Source organism: Lichenostomus cassidix, chromosome 1 (assembly GCF_008360975.1).
Source record: "Lichenostomus cassidix isolate B80296 chromosome 1, HeHo_3.0, whole genome shotgun sequence".
NCBI classification, from domain to species: domain Eukaryota; kingdom Metazoa; phylum Chordata; class Aves; order Passeriformes; family Meliphagidae; genus Lichenostomus; species Lichenostomus cassidix.
Genome location: NC_139479.1, coordinates 74,986,902 through 75,003,844, shown reverse-complemented (window position 1 = coordinate 75,003,844; position 16,943 = coordinate 74,986,902). Strand labels below are relative to the sequence as shown.

Here is a 16,943-nt window from a genome sequence, read left to right as displayed (position 1 = left end):
AGCCAGTGCTGATGAAGGCTGCCTTTGAATACCTTAATACTAAATACTGTGTTTTGTGTGTCTGTAAAACTTCTTTATTTCATGTATCAGTGTCCACAGCCTCATGGGCCATGCATTCTGGAATTTCTGGTAGCTCTTAGCATCTTGCAATATTCAACCACCTTAGGAATAAATTCCAGAGGGATTTGTAGAAGAGCTTGTCTGACTCGTAATGACTGTGTGCAAAATCTGTTTCTTGACCTATTAGACTTTTGTCAGATGCATTGAAGTTTCCCTTGCTGTATTTTTTCTAATTCAAATTCCAACCAGTAATTTACTGGAAGAATTTCTGCTGCCTAAGACTGTAATTTTGTAGGATAGCATGTGTGGTCTTACTTCATGCTTCGCTTAAGGTACTTGAGCTCTGACAGGCTCTCTTCCCACCTGGTCAACAGGATGTTCGTGCCCACCATTCTCTTACTTTTTGCTTTTGTTCTGTTTCAAAGTTAATGAAATCACAGTTGTGCCACCACTGAACACTTGCATGACAATTTTAAGGTATGCTTTTGCAAGCTGAATGGAGGTTAGCACTGTCTGTTGTCATTTCAGCAGTGTGCTCTCTGGCATCAGATGCCTGTGGTGCAGTTTGGTGAGGACATGTTCAGTGGAGTGGGTGGAGTAGTCCAACAGAAGCTTTGAGTTCATGCATTAGTTTAGTTCATGCATTAAGGCTGTCAAGCAGAAGGAAGAATATGGAAAACTCAAAAATACAGCCATTTCATGTATTGCAGCAGTATTCAGAAAATTGTATCAATGTTTCTGTTTCTTTGAGGCAATTAGACTATGCCTGGAGACATGACCATGCTTAAGAGATAAACTGTTAAAAACTAGGGACTTTTTCTGGTGCTTTTGGGAAACAGATTAGGAAGTTCTGAATTTTACTGCGTGTTCTTTTATATAAGTTAGGCTGTAGTAGTCTTGAAACCTAAGGAAATATTGCAAGTAGATGGACAAGACAAGTTGAGAAACAGTGCTTTCCCCAGCAATGGGTGCAGTATAATCTCTCGGCAGATGAGATTTTCAATGCTATGTGACCAGCCTTTTCTTTTGCTGGATTTTTTTCTTTACAAAGCGAGTTGGAAAGTCATTAAAGGGTTTGGGACCACTTTGTGTGTCCTAATCTAAGAATGGTGCAAATTCAGGGAAATGTTGATGGAGAACTGAACTGAGGGTGGAGGTAATTGCTAACTGAGGTGCCACATTTCCACTTTAGGCTTTTCTCTGTACTGTTGCTGCTTGGAATTGAAATAGTCTCAAACAATATATTTAAAGTATAAATTTGTAATTTTGTTACACCACCTGCAAAGAAATTTACTTCACTTTTATGTCAGCTATGCTAATTAAAAATGGCCCATATATCTGAAGACTTAGTTTCATGTTTTAATCCTTTCCAATTCTTGAAATCCCCTGAATAGGATAGAAAAGGGTGCATATGCACAAAGAATGTCATGCCTTCTGTCCTCAGGCAAAGCTGAATCCACTCCATTGTGCATAAATATCCTAAGATCATCGGCAGTAGCCCAGAAGTCTCTGCATGCTACACTCCAGTTTTTGAGAGTGGTAATTAGAGCAGTTTATGTGGAGGCTCCTTATACTCTAAACCTTTTCTTTCATCCCATTTCTAAATGGAGCTATGGAAAATTTACCTGTGGGAATCCCCCTAGCTCATCAGCCATGTCAAATTGATCTTGGCCTTCTAGCTATTGCCACCTTCTTAGCAATATACATCCAGCTCTATTCTTGAATTAGTGGACACTGTCACTTTCACAGCTGCCCTGTGGTCAGACCACCACATTGATATTCTGCTGTAGAGCTTAGGCCTCTGCAGAAGTAGATACTCTGATTTCTTCTCTGCCTGTGAAAATGATAGCTAAGTGAGTATCTTGGAGGTACCCCACAGTGTACAGGACAAGTTTGTATAAGATTTGGTAAGGGGGTTAGTTAATTTTTTTTTTTTTTGTCAATTTATGGTAGTTTCAAGAGCAGAAATACTCAGTTTCTCCTGGCATTACCAGGAAAACTAACTTTCAGTATACACATCAAGACCTAATGTGCTGAAGTGTACTGGTGAGAGCTCTAAAATAATACTGGCATTAGTCTTTACTAATGCTTAAAATTAATAGACAAAAATAAATAAAAAGACAGAACCTTAAAGAAAATGGTGCATTATGTGGATTAAATAAACTAGCTGGCTAGGAAGACATAAGAAAAATGAGAGTAGAATCTATATCTCAGTTCATTTAACATAAAACAGAATCGTAGATGACATGCTTGTCAATGGCGCAGTTGGCACTTGGTATTTAATGAAAAGATTAAATGTAACAACAAAATTTGAACATAATTAGGTTTAGTTTCATTTGTGCACATGCTTATGTTACACAGAGACTTTCCTGTCTGTCCCTAGAACAAAAAGTACTCAATGCCACGTCAACAGCCTTGGGAGGTCTGTCATGATGTGGTCGGTGGTGTGTGTTCGTGTTTTGGTTTTCATAAAATGTGATTTCCAGTGAATTCTTAAACCAGCCCCAAATATCTGAAAACCGGAATCCAAAGTTGGTTATCTCAAGTTCACTAGAGACTGGAAATAATTTTCTCAGAGACATAAAATAAAATAAAATCTTGTCTAGATTGTTAAAACACAAGCATTACATTATGGAGAGATGCTTGCATAGTGTTTTATGGTGATGCTTTTATATGTAAGGACAACTTGTCCTGAGTGTTTGAGACTAAATTCTTGAAATGTTCTTTTATGAAGAGTAATGTCAAAATGTATTGAGAAGCAACAAATTATTTATTCTTATTCTTTTATGTGTAGATCAGACCTCTTCAGTTTTTTTGCTGTTGTAGAAATGTTCTTCTGGTACCGAAAATTAAAATATTTGTTCATTCTCTCTTGCTTTTCTTCCTATTGTTGCATTTCTATTGCACATTTCAGTAAAATAGTCTTGTAGTTCTGATCTGTGTACGTTAATAATGTCTGTTCTAGGAAGATCTCTTTTTGTGAAAGGGAAGTTCTCATTACAAATGAAATTGCAGGTGCACATCATATGTAAGGTGACTCTGTACTAATAAAGGCAAAAAGGGGGAAAAAGAAATATGGTTTTGTAATGACTGGGAATTCTGTTACAGAAATCAAGTTCTCAGCATACCCTGAAAAGTGTACCTGCCAATGGGGACACTGTAGTTGCAATGCATGCAACAGAATATCAAATCTGAAAGCCTCTTAGATAAGCCTTTCTTGAAGCATGAAAGTAATTCTTTGAGTGTCTTTTTTGTGTTTGTTAGTGTCTGACATGGCTTTCAACAATACAGTACATGCATTTTCAGTGCAACTGATGCCTAAAACAGGCTACATGAAACAGAAGCTAAGACAAAGTTAAGAGAATAAAAAGTGGACAAATTTATTCAAGGCCTTCAAGGTAAGTTTGGGCAAGCAAAGCCCCCTTGTGGGGCTACATCCAAAATGGATGCTGGGTCACGTATTCTTCACCTTTTATGAGTTCTGTCTTGTTAGCATATTGGTCCTTAATTCTCCCATCACACACTCGGGTGATGATGTTAACCACCCCAGGCCTGTTTCCCCCACTTCACTATTGTTTACATATTTTCGGGCTCTAAGGCAACAGATGTGTCCTTGGACTTCCATTCAGAGAAATTGTTTTGGCTAAGGGTGCTGGGAACAGAGGTTTTTAGTGTTTTATAAGCACAGAAGTACACCAAGTTACAGATACATGAAAAGAAAAAACTAGAAATTCTTAGGCATCACAACTGGAGAAGAATGGGAATGTGTATTACACTTTGTACAAGGGCAGACCAGTTCTTTGTTTTTAAAAAGGGTGTTATTTTATTAGTCTATTAGGATCCAAAGGTTATTTTAAAAAGTAATTTTTTTCTTATTTTGTTCTTTAGATTTCCTGCTTCTTTTCCATTGTACTTTAAAAAAAGCCCCCAACAAATAAATACCCAAATCAAAATCTCCAGCATTCCTCTCCCTTAAAAGAAAAATAAAAAGCAAAAACAAAAAACCCAAAACACAAAACAAACCACCACCACAACAAACCCAAACTTTAAACTCTAAAATTAGGTTAGAATTTGAATCTGACAAATCTTCAGGCATGTGATAGTATTTAGTGCCAGTAAAGATTTCTTTCAATTAGAAATTCCAATTCTTAGTAACTTCAGAAATGCTCTTAGTGTACATAAAATGAGAATGTTTTTCTTTTCTTTTGAAGTTGTTCTTGTCAAAATGCAAATAATTTGTATTTGAGTGTAGAACTTGAGGTTGGGTGAGGAGATGCAGCTTGTTCTCTTCATGATGTACAGCACTTTGAAAGTCCTTTTTGGTAGTGGTGGAGGGTAGTGGGTGATGTGTCTTGGAACAGTCACTCTTCTTGATACTAGAATTGTTGTAAGTTTGCTAACAAATATTTAGCATGTGGCAGGTGTTCTAGCTTTGTTTTTCTAAGGCCTGTTACCACAAACCTACGTTTATGGTACAGTCTGAATTGATTTCCTTAGCTTATACAATATTTGTCCAGTTTAACAAGGGTTTGCTTCACTGGCACGTAAATGAACAATAATGAATAGTGCCAGACAGATAGATGTTAGATTTAAGAATTTATTCTGTGAAATAAAATGTCTTGCATTCCTTGATTATCCTAGAAATGTTGATTTTAATTCCCAGAATATTTACTCATTTTGTATTGTTCACGCAGTACAGAGTTGTGTTTCTCATTCCTGAGTGGTTCGAATTCAACTTGATAATCTGTAGTACATACAGTGGCTGATTTTTTAGGTTACATCGGTGTAATATAATTTGCTAATGTTTTTAATTTTTTTGTTGTCTGTTGACACTAGTTTCTTACTGAGATATCGTGCAGATCATGTAAAATAGAAAATCTTGAATGTAAGGACTGGGGCAGTTGTCATGTCATGCAGCTACTATGAGAAAAAAATCTACTTAATGCAGGGAGAAATAATGTAGTGTTGATGTCAGTTCGTGTTATGTCCATTTAGACCTTTTCTGTGATGCTGCTCAAAACAGAGGGGAAGATCTTTACCTGGGGAGAATGTCCTGTTTCAATACTTAATTAGATAATTAAAAATACATGGTGTCTATAGTAAGTTACCCTGGTCCAGATGCTGCAAATAGGAACAAAATGAGTCCTATATTCCTCCCTGTATTGCTAGGATTTATTGAAACACTTCATCCATGTAAGTGGGGGCTTGCCTACTTTGTATTCCATCAGTTGCTGAGCATTATTCAGAATTTGTGGAAACGAACTGATCTGTTGTGATGTGTTTTGGGTGGTTTCTTAGTGTATAGCGTTCAAATACTCAGGTAATGGAGCAAGTAAGATACATATGAGGACTCTGATTTGACAGAGGTTGAAGAGAAAGGTTTTGAGGAAAGATGAGGGGGAAATGGATAAGCAGGTCATGAAGCCCTGAGCTGAGTGGGAGAGGAAAAAAGTTTGCCTTACTGAACCAGTCATATGATCAGTATGATATTAATGTAATCGGCTTGCTTCCTTTGAGGCTTTTCCTCCATGGCTCTTTGCTCCAAGACTGCTGATTGTAGTTCAGTTGGTCCGGTAAGGAACGTGTTGAGTTTTCTCAAGTGATTCTGAGCAAGGGAAAAGCTGAAAGCTGCTGCTGCCTAAAATAGCTATCCATGTTAACAACTCCATATGAACATTAACTGTACTTTGCATGGTATGTTTAAGCAGTCTTGAGAAATCAATAATGTTGTCCTTGTGCTCAAAATTGGAGGTACATGTAAAACAGCTTCTTCCATAGTCCGTTCATCTATCCCATATTCAGGTATATTTTGAAAAACTGATGAATGTTGTTTCAGTGCATTCCTACAGTTAACTGCAAAAATGGTTCTGAAACACAGGGAGACAATGTTTTCCTTCTATTTCTTACTCTGCACTCAAATAGCGTATAAAAACAAAGGCTATAAATTATGTACCTTAGGTAGACATTTTAAAAGTTCATAGCATTACATGGAGTTTTATAGGAGGTAAATGGAAATAGATGAATGTGTTATCATGGGTGCAGTGGTGTTTTCCCAGTTTCCACTATTCCCAGAACTGAGTTGAGCAAATATAACAAATCAGAAATGTAGGGGAGGAGTAGCACATGCTGGTAGAGTAGTTTAAACACTCGGTCTGTGGAGCATTGCAGTGCAGTGTTTTTACATCTGTATTATCTTTGCCTGTTTTCTTTGCTTTGCAAAATTGACTAGTAGAAAAGTGAAAAATTGTTCTCCAGTATGAAGGTTTATATATAGTCCAGTATATATGGGGCAGTCTTTACTATGTTGCGCTATGTTTTATAAATAAACAGGCTTAAAAAAGAAATAAAGAAGCCCTGCACTATGTGGGATGTTTCTCAGTGAAGCTTAATTTTTGAAAACCTATGCAACCAAAGACACAGTGCGCTTAACCCCAGCCATCATACAGTTCAATTCATTGGTGTGATGATCAGGTTCATCCAAAACATAGCCCAATACTAGCCATGGTGAAGAAAATTAACTCTACTGCAGATAAAACCAGCACATCCTGTATTAAATGAGCTGTATTGTGACCCTACTACACTGTGTCTCTAACTCTTTAATCTGGAATTGTGTGCATGTTTAGAGAGGGTAAAATATACATGTCATAAAACTTTTTTAAAAGCCAGTGGTACGTCTCTCTTGTAACAGAAGGTTCGATTAGAATGTGATAAATAATGCTACATAAGTAATTATTTTGGTGACTACTGCTTCATTTTATGTTCTTCTGAATTTGTTAAATGTTGTGGTTTTGCTGAAGTAAGTGAAAATGGGCATTCCATGTAATCCAGAAAATCATAATTTTATGGATAATTAATTTAAGAAAAGAATGGTACCAAGTTAATAATGCATTGAATTCTAATTTATATCAATACTATCTGCATATGAGTTTTAATTGATACCAGATCTAAATGAATGGATAACAAATTTTGTTTTCAGTGTTCATGTGCATTTGGAGTTGTATTTTTGTCCCCATGTACTTGTCAGAGCAGTGTTGCTTAATGGCATCAAGATAACGTTGATGGTTGTTATGAATAGACTGCATTTGTTGTTCATTAGCAAAACATGCTAATCACATACTCCAAAAGTGAAGTAATAATCACTTTTGTATTTCCATTGAATTGAATACTCTGAATACATGTGAATTACAGTGGTGAATGTATTTGCCATTTTTTGCAAAACAGAGAAATCTAAGCTTCCAAAGTTTTGCAGAGGGCTAGGTGGGTTACTTGGTAGTCTCACTATCCTCATATTTTCACATGAAGTTGAAAGGCAGCTGCACATCACTTTGTTACTGCTTTAGTGTGACTCGTTACTTCAATTACCGCAGAGAGATTGTTCAGGTGTCAGTGGTGAGAGGAGTAGTCTATCCAATAATCTGAGGATGTGGTCTGTGCACAGAAAGTTCGGGAAGACTAATGATTGCATACCAGCCAGTTCATTACCACTCCCTAGGCACTGAATATGAACTCATCATGCCGAGCTACTGGACTGTGCTTGAGAGTCCAAACATAACTGGCTTGGTTTGAAAGTCTGTGAACTCATATTTTAAAATGGCAAATAACTGATTAAAGAGAGAAGGAAGGGAATGTTTAGTTGAAGGGTACAATATCTAGTTATGGTACAACAGTTTAGATTACAATATTCATGCTGAACCTTATCTCACCATTGCTCTAACTCTGATTGCTACAGCTGTTGCTTGGGAAAGTGGTGGTGGCCAGGGTAAGGGTTTGAGAATCTGACATACAGTGATGCTTGGAGAGAATCCAAACACTTCTTGTTTGGTTTTGAATGTGGCTGTTGTTGGCAGGCTTAACCTTTCATTGTTAACCTTTCTGTGCTAGCAGGTCATTTTTGTGAATGCATGACTGTCCTAACTCTTGCTTTGTTTTGTCTTAGTCACATTGATCAAACAACAACATGGCAAGATCCTAGGAAGGCCATGCTTTCCCAGATGAATGTTACAGCTCCCACCAGTCCTTCCGTGCAGCAGAACATCATGAACTCGGCATCAGGTAAGCCAAAGTTGTATTTATTTGTATTTATGAAAAAGATCATAAGAGTAAACCACAAGCTATTGTAATTTGGGGTGGGGGAGGGAGTCCAAATTTAAGAAATGTTCTTTGAGTTATCCTTGTCTGAAGCTTTAAATTTGTTGATATTGGATACATCAATCAAGAGGCTGAGAATTGAAGATAATTTGTATAATATTTATGTTATTTTTTCAAATGAATGGTTTAAACTTTTAAAGAAGCAGAATTTTTGTCTCTTTTCTTCTGATCAAAAATGCTCTTAAATTGATGAAGACCAGAATTTCCATTAAATTAATATCTATTTACATGAAAGCTTTTGTGCTTTGCAGTATTCTTCTGCCTCCATTTGCTCACTGACTAGACATGGAATACTGCCATTTGTTTACATTTCCTACATTTATTATGAACATACAATTTTTTGCTGTCCTTCCTAAATGGATTGAGCAAACACCTTGAAAATCTTGTTCAGAAGCAGAGATGTTTTGGTTTTCCTCTTGTGTTTCTATTACTTCCAAAATCCAGTATCATGATTATTATTCCTCTAGCTGAGGAAGTCTGATGTCTTTTCCTGGAATATAGAACTGTTTTTCAGCTGGTCTGGGGGAAGCTGTCACTAGACAGCAATAAAATGTTCCTGTTCTTGCTGTAGAATCTACTGTATGTTTTCAGAGCTCTCTCATCTGATTATGCGGGGAGCAAGCAGATAAATTTGGTGCCATGCTAGTCTGAGTGCTGTGGTCTTCCCCTTGCTTTGTCACCTTCTGTCTGTCACTGAGGTTCATGTTATATTTATTTTCTCACAGTCTGACTGTATTTTGTGTGTGTGTGTTCCTGTACTTCACAAAGGTTATTCTCTGGTGCTGCTTTTTGTGGTCTGTTTAGACAGCTTTGTTTCATGCTGCAATTCATGTGCTGCAGACAATACCAAAAGATTAACAGGCATGACCAAACTGTGCTGTTCATGACTGAGTATTAGAGGGGAAGTTAATCAAACTTTTTGCTGGCTGCGCCAGGAGGCTGGATTATCCTGAAACAAATGAGTTCTGTTCAAGTTCAGGAAGTCATGATTCACAGCAATTAAGGTCTCAGGCTCTGATGTGAAAACAAAATAGTGTGATTATTTTTTCTGTAAATTTATCCCAGGAAACCTGCAGCAACAGAGGTGGCATGCTTTTGCAGGGACACTTCTGAAGAACAGAGAATAGGAGAAATGAAACAATTCCCTTAGTCTGTCTTGCTTTTTTGCTTATTTGTGCTAAAACTAGATGCTTGCTGTTTCAATGTTGACAGAAATTCTGTATTTTAAGACAACTCCTCAAACCTTCAGTTGTATCAAGAATTTACAGGAAAAAGTATTGATAGTAAAGTAGGATTCACTTTATGTATTTAGAAAGAAATGAAGGGTCCTTAGCAAAAAAAATACTTTTAAGTTGTAACAGGGTGATAACAAATTAGAAAAGAAGCTAGCAATCTGGACACAATGATTATTTTTGAAAGAACATGAAGAATTTACATGTAGTTGCCTAATGTAAGTGTGTGAGAGAGTGATGCTGCATAGATATTGTTGCTCATGCAATAAAGAACAGTTGAGATGTTTAAGTGGGTTGTCTTGTGATTTGAGAAAGCACTTAATTGGATACTAGTTCATTGAACATTTATTTTTAATTTCACAGATGATACTGTGTTGAATATCAACTAAAAATCCTGTGAAGTTTTTTTTTCCCCCAGTGCTCTGAATTTGATAAAGTGCATGAAGGACTCAGAACCCCTGTGTATACCGAATTACCCCACATGTTACGTGGTGTTAGTTTTTTTTAAGCTCAAGTCAGTTGAGGTAGTATGACTTGGAACTGGTAGTATTTGGATGCACTTGCTTACCCTTATTTGCTGTTCACAAAAGTCTGCTTTGAATTAAATATACTGAACCTGCATTTATTGGGTGTGATTCTGTTTCTGGTACTTGATCTGGCAAATGCTTATGTTCTAACTAAGTTATGACTGTATATTTGTTTTTACTAAAGTGTCTTATCTCTTATACCTAGTTTTGTTACTTTTTACTACTGAATTCATGGTAGCTTATGCTTCCTTGGTAGCCTCTTAAATAATCTCTGGGAGAAATGGAGAAGTCAAGTAACTATGTACCACTTCAGCATAGTGGAACTTACGGATGTTGGCACTCAGATTTAATACTACTTAATGCTCTAATTTGGGTATTCATCCTCAAGAACTAGGAAATAAAGTTGAGACTTTTAAGACAGAAGTTTCCTGTTACAAAATATTGCTGGCAGTGAAACATGCCCTAGTGCTGTGAGACCCTTTCATGAAAGATACTGAGAAAAAATGAGTATAAGTATTGTGACAGGTGCAGATTGCTGACTTACCAAAAAATGTCTGAAATGCCACAAAGGAGAATGTTTTCCTTTCTATATAGACCATGTATGGTGCTCATTAATTTTAGCTCTTAATCAAAGTTACAGTCCAAGTTTTAGTGTACCACCAAAGGAGTCTGTAAGTCAGGTTACTGTGCTGAAAGGTAAGAGAGATTTCTGGGAACTCTCTTAAAAGCTTTTAGAAGCTTTAACTATTTAGCCAGAATTAGAATTCTTGACATTAGCTAGAATTAAGAACTGGAAAGCAAACTGAAGACATGGAGAGAGAAGGGAACTCTGAAAGCTGATGTGTGCATATTAGAGATAAAATTCTTGTATTTTTGGATAAATAGGGGAAGAATAACTCAGGAAAGATGGGAAGAAATAGAGGATTTGATAAGGGTGAGAGCATGTCAAATGATTGTTTAAAATGTAATAATGGGAAAGATGTAGTTTAGCATGAGATTGAAATTTTTGGGTTATCTTTCTTAAGAAATACCATCTCTTGAGACATGTAAGACTGGATGAGAACCCAGGTATCTTGCTGCAGGTTATGTTTCTTTAAGGAAGTTAATGGACATCTGAACCAGCTTTGTGTTCCAGGCATGATTTTGTAAATGAATTACTCTATGAGTGTTAGTTAGCTGCATCCTTTATAGGAAGTCATCAGTGTGTGAAAAGTGAGGGGTTTTTTTGTCTCAGTCTTTCTGAACTTAGCTAGCTACATGTAATCAGCTAAAATAGTTTGGGCCATATATATGGAGAGAAGCAGCACAGTGTTCTTTTAGATGCCATTTGTTGGTTAATCTGTGAAATAGGATTGCACCTTCACATCAATAGTGGAAAGGAAGCAAGCCTGCTATTTGTATATGTGCCACATGTATATAAAAATTCATGGTGACTACTCTGATTTTTTTGCGTTATGTCTGCAACCATTTTTTCCCTAAAGGTATGACAGAAGAAACTATGTTCTTCTGTTTTGGTTTAAAACAAACAAACAAAAAGGTAGTAATAATGGTACATTGTTCTTCTGAGGAATATCTCTACATTTACTCAGTAAAGTTATACATTTGAAAATAAACAGTGGCTGTATCTTATAAAAAATTAGACTTGATTCAACAGAGTTGGAATATTTGTATTTATATACTTCTGCTCTTCAGATACTTTTACTTCCTGAATCATGCTGGAATCATGCTTGACAGCACCACATACTTTAGCCTCTCCCGCCTGCACGGGATAAACCTTAGATAATTAGCTTTGGAGCAGATTACATATCTTTGTCCTCTTTTATCTTTGTTCTTATGTGGCAGTTTTGAATTGAGTTTCCCAGTGAAAGTTTGTAGGCCTAGAGCAATTCCATTGTCTCTTTTAAGGTAAGGCTGTAGTGCCATGTTAAATGTTGGTAAGAAAATGGACACTCGAATTCATAATTCTTCAGGGACAGTAGGGTAGGAAGGAATATGCCAGAAACAAAAACAAGTTCTAGAGATCCTTGCTCACAGTAGTTGCAGATTGCTCCTGCATAGCCAGTCATACTACAAATTTTGCTTTGTACAGTCAACAGTATGATCTGTTGTGAAACTTGAGTTTCTGAGTATCTGCATGACAGTAATGTTCATTTCTTTATTCATCTACAACCCCCCCTTTTAATTAGTGTCTTTTTATACTAATTTGACAGGATAAAGGTGTACTTTAAGTAAATTTTGTAGACTTGTATAATCTTTAAGTGTTAGAATCCCAGTGACAGTGACTGAAGGGAAAAGTTCAGCTTTCACAGAGAAAGATTAGGAAAGTTGTTAGAGATCAGTGTTTGCATTAAGTGAAGGTGATTCCTTTTGTTGAACATAGGTATTCTAGTTCCTAGGTTGTCCATGCATATTCAGTTAGTAGACAGATACAGATGCCCTCTTATATGCATTGACCTATTGATAAAATACAGTTTTATTTACATTTATTTTAAAATTAGGTATTAGGAACTGTAGAGTCTTGCAAGATTCACTTCATATCCCAGCACAGGTTGAATCTCTACTACATTTTTGCTTTTGTTGCTCTTCCTGTTGCTTTCTATCTGCCAGCAGCAAGCTCTGCTTTGCATTCCACATTTCATGGCATATGAGAAAGTTAAAAAAAAAACCCTCAGAAAACGTGGAGACATGCACCAAAGAGATGTGCACACAGGCTTTTCAATTTACATGTTATTTATATAAAGTTACACAATTGTGTAAATATTTAGTTACAGAGGTATGGCTTATCAGTAGTTGTGTAAAGATGTCTTACATTTGGAAATTAGAATTTAATTTTTTGGTATCTTTGTCCTTGAAAGTACCACAGTACAGGCTGAGTTCCCTATCTAGAAGGGTTGTCTCTCCCTGTGCAAATTACTTCGTAGAATTGTAAACTTACAGTTGTGATAGTGTTCAATTGTCAGAGGAGGCACCAAACAGAACTAGTAGGGTCCACGTGACAGGGATACTGTTTGTGCTAAATATTTACAAAAGTTGGGAGGAAAGACTGGAGAAATACTTGAAAGAGAGACATATTGGCACTTAATAAGCAGACAGAATTTGGCTTAAGGAATAACTTGGGATAGAATCAGAGAATATCCTGAGTTGGAAGGGACTCACAAGTATGATCAAGTCCAACTCCTGGCCCCACACAGGACATCCCCAAGAATCACACCATTGAGAGCATTGTCCAAATGCTTCTTGAGCTCTGTCAGACTTGGGGCTCTTACCGCTGCCCTGGGGAGCTGTTCCAGTGCCCAGTGCACTTGGAGGCCAAGTGACTGTTCATGGTCTCTATATGTATTCAGTGCTTTATTTAAGAGTTTGTAGAGTGACAGTCACTAAATGGGCTGCTTTCAGCAGCAAACAAGAGCTGCCCATCACCCTGGGCTAGATGCCTGGGCTAAATGGACTTTTGGTTAGACCCAGTATTGCTGTTTCTGTACAACATGAGCTACAGTAACTATGGAAATTTTAGTGAGAAGGTCTGAATAGCAGCAATATAGGGCTTAGATAACCTAGATCACAAAAACTGATGCTGGAAATTCTGTTCCTATTGAGCCTTTTTGGGGGAAAAGGACATGTAATTAAAAAGGAATTTACCAAGATGCTCTGATTGAATGTCTTCTATTCCTCAGTATGGATTTAGTTCTTTCCTCTGGTACTTGGCTCTAATAACAAGTTTTTCAGATAACCATTTAAAAAATCAGACATGTCTTCTACTTTCACAATTTCTCACAAAACCAAACAGGAATTACAGAAGTCAGTAATTTCAATTGCTGAGCTCCCATTTTAATATGTAAGGATGACAGCAGAAACATGAGAGCAGTTTGTTGTCCAAGGAAGAAAGCAATGTTATTAATGCTTAAAGTTTCTAGAGATGTAAGTCCTATATCTGCAGTCATTTATGGCACTTTGCAAGGAAGGCTTGCTGCTGTGACAGCCAAATGAGCAGATGGACCTTTCCTGTCCTGTTCCACAGCTGAGTATTTTATTTAGAAAGAGAACCTTGCCTAGGTTTGTCTGTAGTAGTAAGCTAGTACTCATCAGTTCAGTGAATCTCATAAGTGGCATTGTTCCGCCAGGCAGATGGACTGATCAGCTCCTGGCAACCTTCTTCAAAGGTGTTTTGTTCTTACTTGCTACAAAGGAACATGCTAGACCAGTACAGACTTCAATGTTCAGCAGGACTGACACCCCAAGGCTGGTTTTGTTTTTCCTAAAGCCAGGCTGGGTTTTGGGTTTTTTTTGGCTTTGCAGTTCACAAGAGAATTTCTTCCAGAGTTTCTCCAAGGGATGTGTGGCTTAGAAGGACTCTGAGGAGAATGGTAGTGGAAGGTCTGTCTACATGGCTAGAGTGTTGGCTTAGCAGTAAAGGAGTGGGTTTGGTTCTTCATTGGCTTCCACACTTGGCTGATGGGGGGCATGTCACTGTGCTCCTGTGCCCCAGTTTTATAAAATATCATCTCACTGACTAGCTGGCTGGTCTGTGGGTATGGTAACAAAATACAGGGTTCTTTGCACTAGAACTTTCATTTCTGCATCAAAGTACTTTTGTACAATATACTTTTGAGTATATTAGGATTTTAGTATTGCAGTATTGTCACTCTTCCTTGCCTATTTCTGTTCACTAGCTTCTGATAAAAATTGAGGTACTCATTACTTGTAGGCAGCATTTAAAGCTTATGATCATTAGAAGTGGAAAGAAAATGTCTGGTGTTCACTGTTTTTCCTCACTTGAAAACCTGTAGCTCTAATGATGGAGTAGTGAAGTTACTAGAGAAGGGCTTTTCTTCTGAGCCAAAATGAAAGTTTAAATTAGAAATGTATTTTGCAAGGGATCTTCAAAGACTACGGTAAGACATTCTTGTCCTGGTTATGCCTTGGGATATTACTGGAATGCAATTGAATTATTTTTTTACTCTTTTTGACATTTCTCCAAGAACATCTTTTGAGATTAAGCAAACAAATGTATCCTCCCTATCTCTCCTCCCAGCTTTAGACTGAATTCTTCAGCAGGAGCATGACTTCAGGACAAAGTTACAGTCAAGAGCTAATGTAGTTTGAAGATGGATATAGTAGACATTTATGAGATAGACATGTATTTTTATGTATATCTGAATCTCATGTGTGAAATAATGATGTGTATACTTAGTATATCTTACATTATATGGAATAATCTGTTATTCCAATTTTAACATGCAGATGTCTTCTGCAGTTGTATTACTGCATTACACTGAGGAAGAGTAGAAGAACTTGAAATACAATGGCTTGCTGCTACAGCAGGTTTTGTTGTAATTTCTTTTATATTCTTAACATTTGTAGTGGGTCTTCTGTTGTATAGTTAGAGGATTGTACTTAAATCTAAAATACAGGGAAGATCCTCATGCATCTAATTTAGATATTTTTTTAAATCTATGTTAATGTGAGTATAAAAATTCAAAACCATGTATTTATAAAGCACCTGCCAGATAAAATGAGACAAATATAACTTTCTAAATAGTTTTCAGTCTAAGTAAAATACAGATGAATGTATGTGATCATGTAGAGATGGGAATGAGGAGTTTAAGAAATGTATAAGAATGAAAGGTAGTTTCTTGAAAGCTGCTGATGGGAACATAAAGGAACCACTCCTCAGGCTCTGTGTTCAGACATCAGCTGTGGACTCCACAACGTTATTACATACCTCCCTTGGACCATTTTCTAGAAGTTGTTTTCCCTGTGTGTGCCTTTGTGCTTGTAGAGGCATAGCACTGCTGTTTATGGCCCTGTGTCTTTGTGGCTGCTTGTGGTGTTTTCTTACCTTTGCTGTGTCTTTGCTTTTTTGCCTGCCTTGTTCTTCAGGTTTGCATTTGTGTCTGCTTAAGTCTTGAATGCTTTCACAGAAAGTTAGAGTATGAGGTAAAGGGAAAATTAGTTTTGTCGCTTCTTTTTTTAATTGGTTGTGGAAGACAGGATCAGGATCTCCTCAGTGTTATCTTGTTGGGCTGCTGTGTTTTAATTACTAGATGAACTTTCCTATGGGAGGTAGAATTATTCTATGCTTCTTTTTCCTGATGCTCATGCTGGTTTCATTCTGGCAGGCTTGACTTATTGCTGGTTTTATACTAGAATGCTATCGCAAAAGGAAGTGTCAAACCATATGAAAGGATGCAAACAAGTTTGAAAATTAAAGTCCAAATCCTAAATAAAAATTATAGAGGTGTTTCCTGTTCCTTGGTTTCCCACCCACCACTTCTTTGCCCTTATCCCAGAAATGTTAGACACGAGCTTGAAACTCTTCTGTTTCATGTACTGTTACATATGTAAAATGTTAAAATTTTTTTTAGATCAATTTCAGCTGGAGCAAACAAGAGCCCGCCATCAACTCCTTCCTTCTATATTGCAGGCCCACTCCCCGATGGATGGGAACAAGCTATGACCCAGGATGGAGAAATTTACTACATAAACCATAAGAACAAGACCACATCTTGGCTAGACCCAAGGCTTGACCCACGCTTTGGTAAAAGTTCATCTCAATTCAGAATTCTTGATTTGCTTCAGTTCACTCAGCTTTAATTTTGCAGGCATATTTTGAAAACTTTTTATAGTACAATTAAAGTATGTTTTGAGTTACAGAGGCCTTATTTAAATAATAATTTTTTTAAGATAAAAACTATTAGTTTATATCCTTCAGGACTGTATGTTACCCAAGTTTCTAATGCTATGGGTTAGTATTTTGCCATATGATCCCTACAGTTCCCCAAAGTGGTGACATTCAGAAATTACTTATCTAGACAGTTTCAGTCAAACTCACTCATCCCTTTATATTAGCAGAACTTCACCACAGGAGAATCTTTTAATTCCTGAACAAATATTTACTTTCCCTTGTGCTATCTTCAGAGGGTATCGTCAAATAATAGTTCATGATGTTTAAATACACTTGAAACTTATACCAGCT

General features: G+C 36.9%; 1 protein-coding gene across 6 annotated transcripts in view; it reads left to right on the top strand.

Moving 5' to 3' along the window:
- Positions 1-16,943, top strand: part of YAP1 (Yes1 associated transcriptional regulator) — an 89,038-nt gene that overhangs the window by 41,984 nt on the left and 30,111 nt on the right. For 4 of the 6 annotated variants that reach the window (XM_085064379.1, XM_085064365.1, XM_085064388.1 and 1 more), the window contains exons 3-4: positions 7,997-8,112; positions 16,392-16,505. In XM_085064379.1, the coding sequence (XP_084920505.1) occupies positions 7,997-8,112; positions 16,392-16,505 (230 nt within the window). The remainder of the gene's footprint in view (positions 1-7,996; positions 8,113-16,391; positions 16,506-16,943) is intronic. The other 2 variants (XM_085064397.1, XM_085064407.1) reach the window with 1 other exon arrangement.